The following is an 18,984-nucleotide window of genomic DNA, read 5'->3' as shown; positions in this document are numbered from 1 at the left end:
TGGTTTGGATGTGGCCATCCTTAAGCAAGTAAATACAGCATGTAATCCTGTAGTTAATCCGCAATGCAGTAAAACTAGCCAAACAGAATTCCTGACTGGGTATCGGTGACCTTAAGGAAGAAATTCTAGAGATTAACCTACCTTTAAGTTCTCTCTCCCCCTGCCCTGTGTATCTAGCGCTGCTGAGCCAGGCTGATACTGAGCGTGAACATAGCTGGAAAAGCCATTCCCTCCTGGTCTGTGTCTGTCTCTGGTCGCTGGGCTCCTTGCCTTCCTGGGCCTTCCCAGCCTCTCCAGACCACCTGACTTCCTTGGTCTTGCCTTCCAGGTTGACCAAGAGTACTGCCACCCTCACACCGCTGACCGGGTGCCATTGGGCAAGCTGCCGTTCATGTGGGGCCAGTCCCTTTACATCCTGGGCTGCCTCATGGCAGAGGTGAGGCTCTGCTGTCTGACTTCATTGTCCTACGAGTTGCTTTGCTCTCTGGTTCACTTGCCTGAGTCAGTCAGAACTCTTGCTCCGCAGGGGCCTTTCAGCCTGCGGCTGCTCTCTGCTTGTGGGGGCTCGTGGATGGGGAGCTTCGCCTTTGGGCAGGACCTTGGGCTCGGTGGCTGTTGCCCCACGGCTGAGGTGGGACCCAGGCAGGCCATGGTGTGCGATGATGCCGTCTCTTCCAAAGCAGCCCAGCTTGGCAGACATCAGCTTTGCTGAGGGGGCACTCTGGTAACTGACGGGCCTGGCGGGCCAGCACAAGCCCAGCAGGAGTCTCCCATGTTCATTCTGCGAGAGCAGAGGCATCCAATGGAACTGAGAGATGGGTGATTCCAGAGAGACCAAAGGCAGGGCACTTTCTTTGCACTGTGCAGAGCTGATGTGTGGGATTTGGGCCACAAGATGCCATGATGGGCATTAATGTAGATCTCTCTAAAAGGGGATTAGACACATTTATACTTGCCCCTACCCTCTGTTTTCAGGGATTTCTGGCTCCAGGGGAAATTGACCCTCTGAACCGCAGGTTTTCAACTGTCCCAAAGCCTGACGTGGTGGTGCAGAGTAAGTGAGGCCTGCTGTGTTTTGAGAGATGCTGTGGCTGGGATTGGAGGGGACTGAGCTGCCCACGTGGCATGACAGTGGGGTCTCCCTTACAGCTTGGGACCTCTCAGTGGACATGAAGAGATGGACACTTCATGCGAGGGTGTGTGGATCATAGAACCATAGAACAGTAGGGTTGGAAGGGGCCTACAAGGCCATTGAGTCCAACCCCCTGCTCAATGCAGGAATCCAGATCAGAGCATCCCTGACAGGTGGCTGTCCAGCCTCGTCTGGAATGCCTCCGGTGTGGGAGAGCCCACCGCCTCCCTAGGTAACTGGTTCCATAGTCGTATTGCTCTAGCAGTCAGGAAATTTTTTCCTGATGTTCAGCCGGAATCTGGCTTCCTGTAACTTGAGCCCATGATTCCGTGTCCTTTACTCTGGGATGGTTGAGAAGAGATCCTGGCCTTCCTCTCTGTGACAGTCTTTCAAGTACTTGAAGAGCGCTATCCTGTCTCCCCTCAGTCTTCTCAAGGCTAAACATGCCCAGTTCTTTCAGTCTGTAATTGCTCTGTGGGTGTCCTTGGTAGAAGAGGAGTTTCTAAATGCTGCTTTTAAGAACTTGCTTGCATTAGGCATGGAGCTCCATTCCCTCCCTGTCTTGCCTCACTTGGACTCTCAGGCCAAGGCCTTCTGCCAGTTGCCCACATCTCTTTCAAGCTGCATCACTGGTGGGGCCTTGCACTCCCGTCGGGCTTTGCATTCTTCGTGGGGTTCTTCCCATTCTTCTGGTCTTCTGTGCTGCTTCTCCCAGACTCCCACCCCCCTGCCTGGGACCTTTTCTTCCTCATACAAGTGACCCAGACACAGTTCCAATGATTGTGCAAAGTAGCCATGCTGTTTGGAAAGGGATGGGTGGAGAGCAGGCGGGGTGGGTGGGGGGCCCCCTGGGGGGCCCCGCCCAGCTGCTGACCCACCCTCTTCCTCCCTGCCAGTCTGCATCCTGGCTGAGACCGAGGCCATCAAGGCCCTCTTGCAGAAGGAGGACATTGAGGTGGAGACGGTGGCGGATGTCCACCCCATCCGAGTGCAGCCAGCAAGAATCCTCAGCCACATCTACGCCCGACTAGGTGAGCTGGGGTGGGATGTGGGGAGGCCTCAGTGCAGCCACCCAAAGGAGATGCATCAGGACCTTCCGGAGGCAGCCCCGCTGGGCCTAATGAGACGTTGATGGCCTCTGGGCTGGAAGCTATATGTGCTTTCACAGGGCCAGCACTGGGCTGCCTGCTAGGCAGCTCTCTCTGCCCCCTCCCCCATGGGATCTGTTGGGGTTAGATGGATGGGAAGCCCAGCTGGTTCCAGGATCCTTCACTGGGGGTGTTTCACCAGCATCCTGAGGAGTGTGCCAGGACGTCACAGGAAGGGCTATGGCTCAGCAGTGGAGCCCCCACTTTGCATGCAGAGGGTCCCAAGTCGATTCCTGGCAGCCTCTCCAGGTGGGGCTGGAAAACCCTGCCTGAAGCCCTGGAGAGCAGCTGTGGCCAGTCAGTGTCAACAGTGCTGCACTAGATGGACCCAGGGTCTGTCTCGGTATAAGGCAGCCTCCTATGGATGCTGCAGGGGGGGCAGGGTTTGGGGTTTCCCCCCTCTCTCCTAGACTTTACCCCCAGTTCTACAAGGAGAGGGCAATACGCAGAGTGGTTCTGGCCTGACTCTTGAGTCAAAGCGTTGGTTTCTGCAGCCACTCTGACCCGTCCCTTCACATCCCTTTCCCCATTGGGATGGTCACTCCGCTCTCTGCTTCTGGTCCCCGGCAGGTCGTAACAAGCACATGCGCCTGAGTGGGCGGCCCTTCCGCTACATGGGCGTCCTGGGGACCTCCAAGTTCTACAACATCAGGGACAGTATCTTCGCCTTCACACCACAGGTGGGTGTGGCAAGAGGTGCCCTTGGGTCATGATTCCCAGGAGCACAGGTGGCTGTTCACAATCTCCCACGGGCTCCTACAAGTTGAGAGAAGCAGCAAAAGGCCCTTCTGTGTGGGGAACATATATCCGGGAGCCTCTGAGGGTGTACTGGCTTGGCGCAGGGCATGGAGGGAAGATGCTGCTGCTGCAGCACTTTGAAATGAAAGCCTTGGCTTGGAGCTCGGTCAGGTGAACAACAGAGGAATGGTCTAATCCAGCCGTTCCTCCCCTTCTGCACATATAACCAAGCTTGCACAAGGCCAGCATAACAAAGCCTTCATAACAGTTAAGCCTTTAAGAGATACAGAGAACATTTGTAAGATCAGCTGTGTGTATGACACAATCAGACCTTTTCCCTCCTGTTGCTCCAATTTCACAAACCACAGCCAGTGTCCTGGATTAGCCTGACAATTGCACAGGCATGCATGCATGAGAATGGTGGATGGATCCACCCTCCTTAATCACTCCTTGGCTGCCCCACCCCCGGCTTTTTCCCCTATGTGCTGTCCCACCCCACTCTTTCTGGAATGCCTTCTCACAGGTACACTGTCTGGGACTGTTTAGCATAGAAAAAATGGTGAGAAAGAGGAGACATGATAGAGGTGTACAAAATGATGTATGGTGTGGAGAAAGTGGATGCGGATACATTTTTCTCCCTCTCTTGTAAAACTAGAACCCAGTGGGGTCATCCCATGAAGCTGATGGTTGGGAGTTTCAGGACGGATAAGAGGAAGTACTTTTTCACACAGCACATGGTTAAACTATGGAATTTGCTACCGCACGATGTAGTGATGGCCACTGCTTTGGATGGTTTTAAAAGGGGGTTCGACAAATTCCTGGGGTGTAAGGAATCTATGCTCTATGCTACCTCCAGGATCAGAGGATCAGACACTGTACAACAGTTGCTGGGGAACATGGGTGGGAAGGGGCCGTTGCACTTGTGTCCTGCTTGAGGGTTTCCTGTGGGCAGCTGGCTGGCCACTGTGTGAACAGAGTGCTGGACTAGATGGACCCTTGGTCTGATCCAGCTTCAGGACTCTTCTAACGTACCTGTCTGTGCTGCCTTACCTGCAGTTTGTAGACCAGCAGCAGTTTTACCTGGCTCTGGATAACAATATGATGGTGGAGATGCTGCGGACGGACCTTTCATATCTGTGCAGCCGCTGGAGGATGACGGGGCGCCCGACCATCACTTTCCCCATCTCGCACACGATGCTCGGTAGGTTTCTTGTCAGGCTTTCGGTCTTCCCAAGGAGGCAGGTGACAGCTGCAACTCTTGTCTGGGCATGTTCCCCCCTGGAACTGTTGCCCTCTCTTGTGGTGTTCTCTCTCCATGGTAAAAGATGAAACTGGGACCAGCATCCATCCGGCTGTCTTGGCTACGCTGCGGAAGCTCCAGGACGGGTATTTTGGAGGGGCGAGGTAAGCAGCAGGGGCTTATCCCGGAGTGTGAGCCTCCAATGCAGGGAAGGGCGCCCATGGGGCATGGGGGCCAGACAAACCCCCAACCCAGCCCTCCACGGGCTAAATGAGGCCGGACAGAGCTGGGGGTGGGGTGGGAGTTTTGTGCCTTCTGGAAATACGCGTTTGCCAGATGCGGGTGACTGGCCTTTGCTTGGGCTTCCTTGGGTTGTTCTTGCCCTTGTGAATCAGAGGAGAGTGGTGGGGGTGGGATTCCAGCTGCTCTTGGTTCCTCACCCTGCCCCTTCTGACTCCTGCAGGATCCAGACGGGTAGGTTGTCTGACTTCCTCATCACTTCGTGTCGCACCCACCTCAGTTTCATGGACGCTGGGCCGGAGGGTAAGCTCTATGCTGATGACTGTGGGCTCAGCCTTGACAGCTTCAGCGAGTTAGACCCTGAGGACTGGCTGCATGGCTTTCATTTGGCAGAAGATGGTAAGGAGATGGGTCACCCCCCTTCATGCACTTGGAGTATGCTGTGGTCAGGAATGCCGGATTCCTTAATCCAGCCCATAATGCCACAGCCCTCATCTGTGCCCCACTCATTTCATTTAACACTCATCTTATTCCTGCTCACCCCTTAATTAACCCCCTCCTCTCTAACGTTCGTGGTGGTGTTAGCAAGACCGAACTGCAGAGCTGGGAAAATCGTGATGTTAGCAGCTAACAGAGCAGCGAGAAAAGCAGTTGTCTCTCCTATAGCAGCAGCAGTGCGAACCCCTTTTGGAGTGGGGATCTTTCCCCAGGGGTGGATGAGTTGCTCACCGTTCAGCTAATAGTTTTTGTAGTTGAAAAAGGTTCCACCTCTCTGTAGCTCTTGCACCCTTGGCTTGTCTGCGCTTAAAGCTTACCGCAGGCCATTGCCGAGGAGTGAGCAGGTGACAAAGCTTGTGAGGCCAAAATAGAGAGGGGAGAGGCAGGGACGTGGTCAGGAGGCTGGTGGCAAACCTCTGAAGGCTTGTGCTTTGCTCCCAAGAGTGCTCTCTGCCCCCCACCCGGGGTGTGTGGATAGTATGTGCTGAACTGGGGCCTTGGTCAAACCACCTGCCAGAGAGCAACGCGCCTGGCTGCCCTGCAGATGCTCGTGATGGATATCTGTGGCCGTGGTTGTCCCAGGGATGGATAAGGCAACATCTCTCATAGGGCTGACCGCTGTTGGCAGAAGAGTGAATTACACAGAACACTTCATTAGGCAGAATAGGAAAGAGCAACTTCCTCTGGTAACGTGGTGAGCCATGTTTACAAATGCAAGCAAATACAGATGTGCTTCAGATTATCGTAGCTTAGGGCTCCGTGGCCAACACAACTGTCTGGTTAAAGTCTTTTTCCCCCCTAGCACCCTTTCCATTCTGCCTGAGGAAGAGTTTTATGTAATTCGAAAGAGGATTTCTTCTTACACCAATGAGAGCGTAAGAAGAGTCCTGATGCTGGATCAGACCACGGGTCCATCTAGTCCAGCATTCTGTTCACACAGTGGCCAGCCAGCTGCCCACAGGAAACCCACAAGCAGGACATGAGTGCAACAGCCCCCTGCCGCCCATGTTCCCCAGCAACCGGTGTACAAGGGCTCACTGCCTCTGATACTGGAGGTAGCACAGAGCCATCAGGACTAGTAGCCCCTGATAGTCTTCTTCTCCAGAATTTGTCGAATCCACCTGTAAAGCCATCCAAATTGGGGCCATCACCACACCTTGTGGGAGTGCATTCCATAGTCTAACCATGTGCTATGTGAAGAAGTGAAGAGATCCTGTCTCCCTTATGTTCTCTATAGCCATGTGCTAGATCTCCAGTCGAAAAGGAAAGATCCCTCTCTCCTTTCTCCATCCTGGGTTCTTGGTCTCTTTCCTGGAGCTGTCACTGGCCATTTCTGACTAGTCCCCCGCCTCCTTGCCCGCCTAAACATTCTCCTTAACTCTTCATCTCTGCATCCTATTAACAGTCTCTGTAACTGGCTTGTGGTCACACCCTTCCTGCCACTTCAGAACACTGGAATGGGTTTTGTGTGTTTGCTGTGTGTGTGTGTGTGTTCAGCCCGCCCCTTGAGTTGAGGTGTATGAGTGGCTCACCCAGGCTGCACGATGCCCCTGTGGCTGCCGGCTGTGTGCAGACGTTGAGCGGGGTGCCTGCTCGAGCCACAGATTGCATGGGTGTTCTTGGAGCCGTGCACCAGCAATGCCTGCTGGGCCCGCCTGGGAGGGGCTGCTCCATGCAGGCCCCAGCGTGCATGGAAAGGCTCCTCCAGGCCATGGCCAACGTGCCCCTCACTTTGGAGGACTGGCAGCCTTCTTCAGACCAAGGTGAGCGCGCTCTGCCGCGAGCGTGGTCTGGGTGGTGGCTGGTGTGGGAACTGGGGGGCAAGTGCTGCCAAGCAGTGAGGGGCCTTGTGGTGACTTGCTACTGTGTGGCTTCCTGCACGCACCTTCCTCTGCCTCCACCAGCAGATGGAAGCAGTGACTGCAGCCACATCTACGGCCCTGTGACAGAAACGAGATGCTCCTCCTGTTCCAGGCACAGAAGCGTCTGCATGGCCAGCCGCTGTGGGCGCCGGCCAGTTTGCCCATCCAGCGGAGGATGGCGTTTCTCCCTCCTGCTCCGCCACCTCCCTGCTGCGTACAGTCTGCACAGCAGGAGCCGGCGCCCTCTGGGTGTTTTGGACGACCACTTCCATGATCCCAGACCATTGGCCATGCTGGCTGGGGCCGGTGGGAGTTGCAGTCTGAACCCTCTGCAGGGCACCAGGGCCCCCTTCCCACTGTGTGGAAACGCCCTCCATGCAAAGCGCGTTTCAAGTGGTGTGCAGCGCTGAAGGCGGGGTGGAGGAGGCCCTGCCGCTGCTCTGTCCTGTTCGGGGCCTGTTGCCCAGGACAGCGCAAGCGTGTGTGAGACAAGCTGTGTGTCTTTGGGGTGGCCTCCCCTCTGGGACCTGTGAGTGCAAAGTAACATGCAGCTCTCTCTCTCTCTCCCGCTGCTCTTCCAGCCGACATTTGCGACGAAGTGGCCCAGTACTTAGACCACCTTCTGCAGAGCACGGCTCCTAAGAGCAGCCTCCCGCCCATTGCTCAGAAGGCGGGGCTCCATCGCTTCCGTGCTGCGGTGCACACCACCCAGGACCTCATGTCTCTGATGTCCAAGGCCAAAGAGCTGCAAGTGGAGAGTGAGTGGGAACCATTGCCCATCTCCTGCTGTCTTCAGGCTTGTGTGTTCTCGCGTTTAAATATGTTTCAGAATGCCCCTCTGTGTCTGGACCTGGCAGCTCTACAGGGTACAAAACTCACCCCTTGGTGAATGCCACAGGCCTGCCTCTCTGAAGAGAGGGGGGTCTTGGATGCTGCAGCAGCTGCATGCCCATCCCTGGAAGTCCTCCTGCCCCAGAGGCCCAGTACAGACCAGCAAGCGGTGAATCCAGGACGGAGCAGTGCCAAGCTTCAACATGCCATGATTCCTGCACCCAGTGTTATCCATCTGTCTTGCAGATATCAACATGTACATCCCATCCAAGCTTTTCCAGGACTCTCAGCCGTCTGTTAACTTGCTGGGCTCGGCACAAAAGCCAGAGACCAAGGTGAGATTCCTGGACTGTACTTCTGGTCTCTCTGCCTTGTCTGAGACATGCTGTCAGAGTAGAGGAGTCCCATGGCGTAGAAACTGCTGAATACTGGTGGGCTTTCTGTATAGGAAAGCACGTGGGGTGGGATCCTTGTTCAGGGGTAACAGGTAGAGTCAGTACAGGATGTCTGGCTTTCTGCATGCCCTGGCATGTTAACTTGCCCACTTCTAAAGGAACTCTGAATATTGGTCTCCCCAGTGCTTTCACCATGTGCCAGGGAGGGAAGGTGTCTTTGACTGTAGCAGCATTGAAATGATGTGGAATCTAGGCAGTATACTTGGAGAGAGCCAGGTCTTGCCAGGTGACAGTGTAACCACCAGGCCTTGCAGTGCAAAACTCTCTGGAATTTGTTCACGTGAGTTGGCCTTAATAAGCAGAACTGCCGGCTGTGCCCTCCCTTCCTGAGTGCCTGCTCTAAGCAGAAAAGGACGTGGGTCAGCGTGGAAGGATTGTCTGTCTGCTGTGGAGAGCTGGGCTGGGCGATAGCTCCTCTAGCCAGGAAGCCCTTGCAACTCTTAGCTTCATAAAACTCTCGTGGTCTTGGCTGAGGCCTGTGGATTCTCCGTGGAAGCTCTCCAGACTTCAGCCAGGTGGCAGCCTTGGCCTGTGTCTGCATCCCTGCGGCTCCTTAGCCACACAAGGCGTGTGGGGTAGGGCTCTGGGGAAGAGGTGCGCAGGGACTTTGGCACAGGTGCGGCCTCGCTGAAGCCTGCCTATCCCCCTTTTCTTAACAAGCCAACCATCCATGCTGAGTTGAACCTCCCCAAGGATGTGGACGGCAACGTGGACTGCCGGGCCCTGGCTGATGAGCTCCGCAAATGTCAGACTCTGCAGGACCAGGCCAACCACCTCTATGTGCTCTACAATCTCAAGTAGGAGAGACGAGGGTGGGGGGTGGGGGTTCTTGCTCTTTGGATGCAGCCTCTGTGGGAGTCCACAGAGAGACACGGGAGTTTCTCTGCTTGCCGGATACGTCTCCCGGTGTCTGCATAATACGGCACAGTCAGTAGGCTGGCACCCCTGCCTCACCTTCCAATTCTGAGTGCTCTGGAATTCAGGCTGCCATTGGTCCCTCAGGGAGAAGAGGAAGGCAGGGGAACTGCTGTATCCCCCCAAGAGGTCTCGGAGCAAAACTGAGATGGAGGATGGGGGTTGCTAGAGGCAAACCCAGTCTCCAAACATCTGCAGTTCTGAGATTTTTGTGCACTTGCCCCTCTTTAAGGCAGGTGTGAGGCACCTATGGTCCCTCAGATGTTGTTGGACTCCAACTCCTATTAGTACCAGCCAGTATAGCCAACTGTCAGGGATTGTGGGAGTTGCAGTCCAACAACATCTGAAGGACCATAGGTTCCCCTGCTTTTAAGGTCACACCAGCTACCGAGGTTTACAAGAGCGTCTGCCAAATCTGCCACCATGTGTCTCATGGGTGGCACCATCTTGGATTGCTCAGGATGGCTATTATCCAAATGTCAGTTCCATTATCTGGCTAATATGGTGGTGCCAATGTCAAAGAAGGCAGATGCCCTCCTGGAAGCGGTAGCTAGGAGAACACGAGAAGCGGGCAGCTCAACTGGAGTCTAGTCCTGGGGGCCCTCAGTTGCCCAGAGATCTTAGCTAGGCCGGAAGCAGGAGGCACCTGAGCAGCCCCTTCTCTAACTAGCAGGCATGGTGGTGGTTCTGCTTTTTAGGGGGCCGGACTGGGACACAGAGATATATGGTGAACCAGGTGCCACCGTCCGCAGTCTCCTCGTGGAGCTCTACGGAAAAGTTGGGGCGATGCGCCAGTGGGCCTTAATCCGCTACATCTCTGGGATCCTGAAGAAGAAGGTGGAAGCCCTTGATGAGGTAAAGGCTCCCCCACTGAGACGTGGCCACCTCCTGTGTGTTGTTCGTGGGGGCTCGGAATTGCCTGGACGGGGGTTGAATTGGGGGCTGGTTCCAGAGCAAGAGTGGTGAAAAGAACCCAGGAAGCTGCCTTATGCTGAGTCAGACCCTTGGGCCGTCCAGCCCAGCACCATCAGCGCCTCCGGGTTTCAGGTGGCAGGTTTTCCGGCCCTCCCTGGAGGTGCTGGGGATCAAGCCTGAGATCCTCTGCATGCGAAGCGCGGGCCACGCCCCTGAGCCATGGCCCGGCCCTTCCTGTGAGGACAGTGATCAGGGCTGCAGCAGAAGAACCAGTGAGCACTAGCCAAAGGGACCCGGGCTCGGCCTTGCACACCTGACGGTATCCTCTCTCCTGGGCAGGCCTGCACTGACCTGCTGTCGCACCAGAAGCAGCTGACCGTGGGGCTTCCCCCAGAGCCTCGGGAGAAGACCATCTCCGCGTGAGTCTCCCACAGGGCCGATCTGGAGGCTGTGTGTGTGGGCTCCCCGCGTCGCCCGCGTCTCATGCCAAGAGCTGGGCTGGTTTGGGGGGGCAGGTGGGCATCTGTGAATGAACCGCTCTGTGGAGAGGATGAACGCCACATATGGGGAACCACTCTGTGTGTCATCCTGTGTGCCAGTCGCCTTTGCCTGTGGAGAGGCCCAGGTGGGGAGTGAGCGTGCTTTCTCCTCTCCCATGTCCTTTCGGGGAGGGGACTGAAGGGCCCATGTGTGGGCCAAGCAGAGGCCATCCTGGTGGCTTCTGTGTGTCTCCCAGAAGCTAGAAAGACCCTCCTCCTCTCCCTAATGTAGCTCTCAAAACCAGCATGGAGGTGGGGAGGTCGTGTTTGTGGATGTGGCACAAACGAGTCCAGACTAGCACCCGGGAAACCCACATTCTTTGCAAAGAATGGATGGTATAGAAACTCTGTGTAATTTTGTTGTGAAATTAAGATTGTCAAGAAATCTTTTTCAAAAAATTATATGTGCAAGAATCTGGGGGGCAGAGGGCAAGCGGGGGAAGGTAGGATTGTGAGGAGAGGACCTGGTCCTGGATTCTGCACTGATACACCACGATGGGGCGGGCGGACTGTAGGCGTGCGGCATCTACTTTGCTTTCTCTGAGAACCCTAGGATTCTCCAGCCAGAGCCTGGTGCAAAAGACACACACGTGGAACTAAAGGGTTCTGAGCCCAGGACTGGGCTCTCTCACCGCCCACACACAATCCACTCCTGGCTGCCCCACGCACACTCTGCTTTCTTCGCTCCAGCAGCATAAGTTGGCACAGGGGCGGGGGGGGACTTTGTTGTTGCCGTTGCTAGACAATTGGGAGTCAAACCTCATATCAGGGCAGGAGCTCCCGATCTCTCTTCTGCTCATCCCTAGAATGCAAAACGCCCTGATTACGGGGTTCCCCGCAGGCTGTGGATCTGTGTGTTGTGTTTGGATCTGAGAGGCAGACAGTTCCATCTTAGTTGGAGCACCAGATTTGTGGGCACAAAGGCTGAACATAGTGCAAAATGGCCGTCCTCATATCTCCCACTGCTGCCCCACAGACCGCTGCCATACGAGGAGCTCACCTGCCTGATAGATGAAGCCAGCGAGAAGAACATGAGCGTTTCCATCCTGACTCAGGTGAGCGCTGAAGCCAGTGTTGCCTCCTGATTGGGAACCCACAGAGGCCAGATCCGTGACCAGCCGTTCCCCTCTCCGCACAGGAGATCATGGTATACCTGGCCATGTACATCCGGACGCAGCCTGGCCTCTTTGCGGAGATGTTCCGCCTGCGCATTGGGCTCATCATTCAGGTGATGGCGACAGAGCTGGCTCAGTCACTGTGCTGCTCAGGTAGGTGGGCCTGCAGGCAAGCGCCCCTCTGCACTGCGGCGCCAGCTGGCTCTGTCTGACATGGCCCTCCTTGTTCTCGCCTGTTGTGGCTCCGAACAGCCCCTGGAGCGGTGCACGAGGTTTGCTGCTCCCGGGAAGGCAGCTTGTCCCTCTGCATTGACTCCAGCTGTTGGGAGTGGTGCTGAGCCGCAGGGGCAATTCACTAGGGCATGGTGCCCGTGCTAGGCACAAGGCCCCGGGAGTGCTCTGCCCGAGGGACTCTCTCCCTGGAGTCTTCTGTGGGGTTCGTCCCTCCAGTGGTGTCGGATTGTAAGTGAGTGGGCAGGGGGCCCGGGGAATTGCCCGTGACCTTCTTTCTCCTCTTCAGCTGAGGAAGCTACAGAGAGTTTGATGAATCTCAGCCCATCCCATGTGAAGAATCTTCTGCATCACATCCTCAGTGGCAAAGAATTTGGAGTGGAGAGAAGCGGTGAGCCGGGCTGCGCTAGGGGTTTTGCCAGGAAGGGCTGCCTCTGGGCCCAGCACGAACGGAAGCCGAGTCAGAGCATGGGGAGGCTTTGGCTTTGCCAGCCCAGTCCACGGGGCCTTTGCCACAACGCCCCTCGGCGCGCCTAAGAACGTCCAGACGGCCCTGCTCAAGCAGGCCGAGGGTCCATCCAGTCCAGCTTGCGACAGTGGTCAGGCTGGTGCCTCCAAGGAGCCCCTCAGCAGGGCACGAGGGCAAGAGCCCTCTCCTGCGGTCCCTCCCCAGCAGTGGGTCTTCAGTGACGCCCGCCCACCCGGACGAGGAGTCCCAGACAGCCAGATTCCTGACTGACAAGTAGCCATTGATGGCCGTTTGTGCCATCCATGTTTGCCATTACTTACTACTTGTTTACTTGGACTTCCAAAAGGCTTTTGACACAGTCCCTCATCAAAGACTCTGGAGCAAACTTGGCAGTCATGGGACAAGAGGAGAGGTCCTCTGATGGATCAGTAACTGGATAAAGGACAGAAAGCAGAGTGGAGGAATAAATTCTCCCAATGGATGGAAGTAAATAGTAGGGTTCCACAGGGATCTGTATTAGGACCAATGCTTTTCAGCTTGTTCATAAATGGTCTGGAATTAGTGAGCAGTGAAGTGGCCAAGTTTGCGGATGACACCAAATTATTTAGAGTGGTTAAAACAGAAAGGGATTGTGAAGAGCTCCAAAAGGATCTCTCCGAACTGGGAGAATGGGCATCTAGAGGGCAAATGCAGTTCAGTGTAAGCAAGTGTAAAGTGATGCACGCTGGGGCAAAATATCCCAACTTCAAGTACAGCTTGATGGGATCTGAGCTAGCAGTGACCGACCAGAGATCTTGGTGTTGTGGTGGACAGCTCAGTGAAGATGGTCAGCCCAGTGTGCGGCCACTGTAAAAAAGGCAAAATCCATGTTAGGCATAATTAGGAAAGGGATTGAGAATAAAACTGCCAACATCATACTGCCCCTATACAAATCTGTGGTGCGACCACACTCTGAATACTGTGTCCAGTTCTGGTCACCAAACCCCTCAAAAAAGATATTGTAGAGCTGGAAAAAAGTGCAGAAAGGGGCAACTAAAATGATCAAGGGGCTGAAGCATCTCCCCTATGAGGGCAGGTTACAAGAGCTGGGATTGTTTAGCTTGGGAAAAAGGAGGGCAAGGGCAGACATGATAGAGGTGTACAAAATTCTGCATGGTGCGGAGAATGTGGATAGGGAGACATTTTTCTCCCTCTCTCAAAATACTAGAACTCGGGGCCCTCCCATGAAGATGATTGGTGGGAGATGCAGGACAGATAGAAGGAAGGACTCCTTCACACAGTCCATAGTCAAACTATGGAATTTGCTACCACAGGATGTGGTGATGGCCACCAATTTGGATGGCTTTAAAGGGGGGTTGGACAAATTCCTGGAGAAGGCTATCGATGGCTACTAGTCCTGATGGCTACGTGCTGCCTCCAGTACCAGAGGCAGTGAGCCTATGCACACCAGTTGCTGGGGAGCATGGGTGGGGGGGTGCTGTTGCACTCTTGTCCTGCTTGTGGTTTCCTGTTCAAAAGTTGGTTGGCCACTGTGTGTTGAAATGAATGCTGGACTAGATGGACCCTTGGTCTGATCCAGCAGGGCTCTTCTTGTGTGCCAGCAATTTACCCTCCTAAGCAGCAGTGCCCTACCTGGCTTGGTCACCTTATTCCAGCTTCTGCTGTCAGGCAGTGAATGTCCCTCTGTTCAGCTCAGGCATGTTCTGCAATGCTCTCTCTGTTAATCTTTTTCCTATTGTGAACCTCCCCAAGTAAGATGTGTGGAGAGCAGACTTCCCTGGCTGTTTCAGAGCTCACCTTCAGCTAGATGCTGCAAATTGTTTGTGGGGTTGTTGCTGGAGAAGTTCTCATCTGGTTGTAACTTTGACAAGTGTGAATGTGCTCTGGGTGGGACCATGCGATGAACTGCAGTTGGCCTTCTGTTCTCTGGAAATGGGCCTCCAGACTGGGTTTTGCCAATCCAAACCCCAGGAATGAAGACTTGGCCTGGACGTTGGTGCTTACTCTGGGTGGGGCTGCTGCATGTTCAAAAGGAAGGCCTCTTGAAGCGCAAGGCAGAGGAAGGTGGGTTGGGATCTCTCAGGCATGGTGGATGATGTTCTGGTAGTGCCTGCCTCTCTCCCTGCAGTGCGTGCCATGGATTCAGCACTGACCCCAGCAGTCTCCATCTGCGAAGTCGGTCCTGTGGGGGCGACAAAAACAGAGCGTGCCGGCATCGTCAGGCTCAAGAGTGAGATCAAGCAGGTAGGGCTGATCCTGCACTGCAGCTGCCAAGGTTGCCCCTTGGGGTGGGGCTGGCTGCTCTGCAGCACCGTTCCTGCAGCCAAGGGATCACAGTTTGGGGGACTTTTGGCTTCACTTCCTTCTCCCCTGCTCGCTCTCTCATTTTATTCCTTGTTTGTGGGTGGGTTGGGCGGCTTTTTGTAATACTATAAGCTGTGTTGCCCCACTTGCTGTTTTGCAAATGGCAGGGAGCCAACAGCATGAGCTGCTGATTCGAAGGGCGCGGGGTTAGCAGGCAGTAATGTAGTGCAGCCGCTTCCCTCTAAAACAGCATAGGCGGCATGGGGTGATGGCCAACGTACAGGCAGAAAACTCTGGGGGCTGGATGGGGTAGCACCAGCGTCTCCCCAGCCCAGCCAGCGTCCAGATCTCAGGTGTTCTGAGGGGTCATGGGATGGGTTGATTAGTCTGGTGGAACACACACGTGCTCAGCCCATGCCATCTGCGCCAGTCTGGGTTCCCCCTGATCGCCGCCAGCACGAGATGACAGGCGTTGTCTGACAAGCCCCCTGTAGCCCTGGCAGGGCCCTCTGCACCATAGCTGGCCCTCATTTCCTCTCTCTCCTCTTTTCTCTTTCAGCAACTGGACAGACGCAGGCAGTCTGTGTCTGAGATTAAGGTGAAATTCCCTCCCCCTCCCCCCCCTCAAGCATCAGCTGATTCCGCCCCTCTCCTGCCCCTCCTTGGCAGTGTCCACGCCTGCATGAGCACACGGGCAAGTGAGCTGGGGCAGCAGGGAGCTTGCATTCCCCTTCCAGGCGCTCCTGTCCCTTTGCAACAGCGGTCAAAAGGGCCGCTCGTTTTGCAAATGTGCCTTCTTTGTCTCTTCTATCTATCCAGCCATTAGGAGAACAGGAGCCCTTTCTTAGGACTTAAACTGGGCCTACGGAAGGATAAGGGGCGGGGCGGGGCCTCAGAAAGGGGCCCCGGGTCAGGCTTCCCATGCCCTCCTGCCGCTCAGGCCTCTAGCTCAGGCAGCGAGGTTCCCTAGGGGAAGGGAGGGGTGGCAGGAAGCGTCTCCCCTTCCTGGGTACTTTTTCACCTCCACTCTCATTGCCAGAAGATGGGGATTCCCAGCCTGCTCTGGAGGGAATGCATGGAACAGTGGGCCTGAAACCCCCGGTGGGTCTCCAGCCCTTTTCTGTCCACCCTGCCATGTGAGGGGCTCCTTGGCTTCCTTGCTGTGCTTTGGCACTGGCATCACTTCAGGAGGCTGGGGCTGGGCTGGGCCTCGCCTCTTGCAGCTTCCACAAGAAGAGGGCCCCAGTGTAGGAGCCGCAGGTCGGAGGAGAGTCTGTTCGGGGGTGGGGGTCCCAGGTGCAAGCCAGGTCTTTGGCTTTTCATGCTAGGGCCAAGAGGGCAGAACTCCCTTGCCTCGAAGCAGACCAAGCGCTGTACAGACGGCAGCATTTCTAACACTCAGCAAGCATGTTTTACAATCCAGACCTTATAATGCTGCATGACAGCCCTGTGAGAAGCCACTGCTGTTCCCCTTCTACAGGTGGGCAGCTGATGTGCCTCGCCCATGCGCCCCGTGACTTCTCCCAGTACACTTCCCTGCATTGTTCACACTACCACTCACCTCAAAGGGCCACTTCTCCACGTTATCTGAGCGCGTTCCACAATCCTCCCCCGCAGCACTGGCCTTTTAAGTGTCTGCTAATCTTCCTCGCAGCTTTGCTTTTAGCAGAAGGCAAACCGTGGCTTCGTGTCCTAAACTGGCTCTAATTCTACCATCTTGGGAGCCCTGCCCAGTGGCCCTCGGCTTTCTCTGCCTCTGCTGTCACCCGGTCCGTTGAGCAGGCTCTGATAGGCACTGCCTCTTTCCTTCTGTTTTCTAGTCTGCTGGCTTGCACTCCTTGGAGGGCAGCGTGGACCCTTCCCAGGTAAAGAGCATGTGCGGTGTCCGTAGGCTTCTCTGCCTTCTTCGGAGGGCTGCGCATGGACGCTTGGCCTTCCCGGGATGTGCCGCCATGTGCTTGGCCCCCGCCTAAGCATTCTTCTCTTCTCAGTTGCCCAAGCATTCTGTAGCTTCTGGGAGAGGTGCTCTGCGTAGCCCGCTGGAGGACCGGGTCGCCAAGGATGGGCGCCAAGGCCAGTGGCAGCGGAGACGGCGACTGGATGGGGCCCTCAACCGGGTCCCGGTGGGATTTTACCAGAAGGTCTGGAAGATCCTGCAGAAGGTGAGAACGGACGAGGCCTCCCTGGAGCTGGGGCTGGTCCTTGCAGCTGAGCTGGACATTCTCTGCGCCCAGATGCCGGGCTGCCTGGCTTTACTGCCACTTTAGAACTGCGGTCATAATAGTGGCCATTCAAGCAGGACAGACGTGGGAGGCTTGCAGAGCACTGTGCCACGTGAGCGAGCAAGGTGCCTAGACACGTCACTGGCTGCAACACAAAGGACAGTTTTCCTGGGACCAATGAAAAAAACGATCTCTAGGATAGTGGCTGGAGCAGGGAGCACATCCTGAGGGGAAGTGAGAAAGTTCCTGGGCGTGGGTGGTTTTAACATAGGTCGGTAAACATTTGAGAGAGACAGAGCAGGTCAGGTGATATTGAACGTCAATATCCCCCTGGACATGGGGATATTCATGCTCCCAAGCCACACAGACCTCCTCCTTGTCAGCCTAGGCAGTGAATCCTGAGCTTTAGGCAAATTTTAAACCTTGTGCTAGAAGATGCAGCAGTGGCCACCGCACTGTCCTTGTGCCCTCAAGTTCGGTCTGAAGGTAACGGTCCTCCTTTCTGGTTTTGCTCTCCAGTGCCATGGACTCTCCGTCGAAGGCTTCCTTCTTCCTTCTTCCACAACCAGAGAGGTAAAGGTTGAGGCCTGTCCTCTTCCCCTGTGAGGGAGGGTGGCCTTTCTTCCAAGACGGCCACGCCTGTAGGGCGCCAAGCCATCCGCCGGCCGAGGTGCTCCTTGTGTGGGAGCGGTGCTCTCGCTCTGCTGCTGGCTGTCAGAGGAATGGCCGACCATAGCCTTCGGTGCACGCTGGGGAGGTGCTCTTGGCTCTGCTGCCCTTGCAGGTCTCTTGGGATGGGACTGACCTTGCCAAAGGTGCCGAGAGCTGCTCTCTGGAACACTGACGAGCAGCCAGCGTGAGGCTCCTGCAGCTTTTTAGGAACCCCTTTTGGGATAAGGCCGCATGCGTGCCCCCGCGCATGTGGCATTATTGTCGCCACCAGCCCTCTTGCATTCCGCGTGGTGCTGGTGGAACCCAGTCTCCACTTCTCGACCAGGACCAGGAGCTGTGGCCATGCAGCTCCTTCAAGTCTGTGGTGAGCTGCTGGAAAGGTGCAGATGCTTACGATCCATTTTGCTTCCGTGGGATCTTGATCTGGGTTGCAATGCTGAGCTGTCCGTGTTGCTCAGATGCTTCTGCAAGGTCCAGCAGTGCAACAGTCTCTCATTCAGAAGCCCTTGTAAACGTGGTGCTTTTGCTCAGCTGTTTCTCTGTGGCCTCTTTTAAGGGCTGCACAGTCTCTGTTGTGAGTTGGGGGCTCTCTCTGGCCTCTACCCTTGGGCAAACGGGGCAGCTTCCCCAAACCCCATGCCTCTCTCTCTCTCTCTGTATCTCTGGCTCGGGCACCCTGGTAGGGCACTTGAAGCCAATGATGGAAAACACTCTTCAGATGCTCTGGGAGGAAGGAGGCCAGGTTGTGCACAAGGCCAGGTGGACTGCCTGGGATGCTCCTCTCTTCCTCTATGCACAACATTGAAGGCCAGGAGTGGGGTGGCGGGGTGGACACTCTTGCATCATCCCCCACCCCCGCCGAGTCTTCCTAAGTCACCAGTGCATTAAAACAAAAGAATCCTATGTTTTATGATGTCTTAATTATCATTTATTGTAAACGACGTTGAATGCCTGTTGTCAGGCAAAAAGGGCAGGATATAAATACCTCAGATGAATAATTGGCCTTCCTCTCCTGTAATAGATGACTCCAGGGGAGATCAAGTTTGCGGTCCATGTGGAGTCTGTCCTCAACAGGGTCCCTCAGCCAGAGTACAGGCAGCTCTTTGTGGAGGCCATCCTGGTCCTGACTCTGCTGACGGATGTGGACGTGCCCAGCGTCGGCGGCCTCATTGCCGTGGAGAAGATCGTGCACATTGCCAACGACTTGTTCTATGAGGAGCAGGTGTGGGAGCCTCCCTTGGCTTGGCGAGGGTGTGGCGAGATCCAGTGGGGGGAGGCGATGCTGGGGTGGGGAGGCTGGGACTGAAGTGCGCCTGCATCAAGAAATGTTCCAACTGCACAGTCCTCCCCAGATTTAAATCTTTTGCCCTCTTGCCCTAATTGATGGCCAGAGCAAAAATGAGAACTCAGTGTACAGATGCTGCAAAAGCAGATTGCACGGCCCCCAGGAAACATAGA

General features: G+C 55.5%; 1 protein-coding gene across 4 annotated transcripts in view; it reads left to right on the top strand.

Annotated features, from left to right (window-relative positions):
* The window catches only part of PHKA1 (phosphorylase kinase regulatory subunit alpha 1), a 36,543-nt gene that overhangs the window by 15,430 nt on the left and 2,129 nt on the right, over positions 1-18,984 (top strand). For 2 of the 4 annotated variants that reach the window (XM_084813402.1, XM_084813399.1), the window contains 21 exons: positions 329-436; positions 976-1,054; positions 2,029-2,163; positions 2,851-2,960; positions 4,075-4,219; positions 4,344-4,422; positions 4,722-4,897; positions 7,440-7,616; positions 7,936-8,024; positions 8,805-8,941; positions 9,758-9,914; positions 10,314-10,393; positions 11,490-11,568; positions 11,652-11,781; positions 12,149-12,250; positions 14,457-14,572; positions 15,192-15,230; positions 16,453-16,497; positions 16,624-16,794; positions 17,374-17,427; positions 18,548-18,748. In XM_084813402.1, the coding sequence (XP_084669528.1) occupies positions 329-436; positions 976-1,054; positions 2,029-2,163; positions 2,851-2,960; positions 4,075-4,219; positions 4,344-4,422; positions 4,722-4,897; positions 7,440-7,616; positions 7,936-8,024; positions 8,805-8,941; positions 9,758-9,914; positions 10,314-10,393; positions 11,490-11,568; positions 11,652-11,781; positions 12,149-12,250; positions 14,457-14,572; positions 15,192-15,230; positions 16,453-16,497; positions 16,624-16,794; positions 17,374-17,427; positions 18,548-18,748 (2,409 nt within the window). The remainder of the gene's footprint in view (positions 1-328; positions 437-975; positions 1,055-2,028; positions 2,164-2,850; positions 2,961-4,074; positions 4,220-4,343; positions 4,423-4,721; positions 4,898-7,439; positions 7,617-7,935; positions 8,025-8,804; positions 8,942-9,757; positions 9,915-10,313; positions 10,394-11,489; positions 11,569-11,651; positions 11,782-12,148; positions 12,251-14,456; positions 14,573-15,191; positions 15,231-16,452; positions 16,498-16,623; positions 16,795-17,373; positions 17,428-18,547; positions 18,749-18,984) is intronic. The other 2 variants (XM_084813400.1, XM_084813401.1) reach the window with 2 other exon arrangements.

This window comes from Heloderma suspectum, chromosome 9 (assembly GCF_057233095.1).
Source record: "Heloderma suspectum isolate Gila_16-S chromosome 9, 16-S_ref, whole genome shotgun sequence".
Classification (NCBI taxonomy): Eukaryota; Metazoa; Chordata; class Lepidosauria; order Squamata; family Helodermatidae; genus Heloderma; species Heloderma suspectum.
The sequence above is the reverse complement of the archived record's forward strand: the minus strand, read 5'-3'. Positions and strand labels throughout refer to the sequence as shown.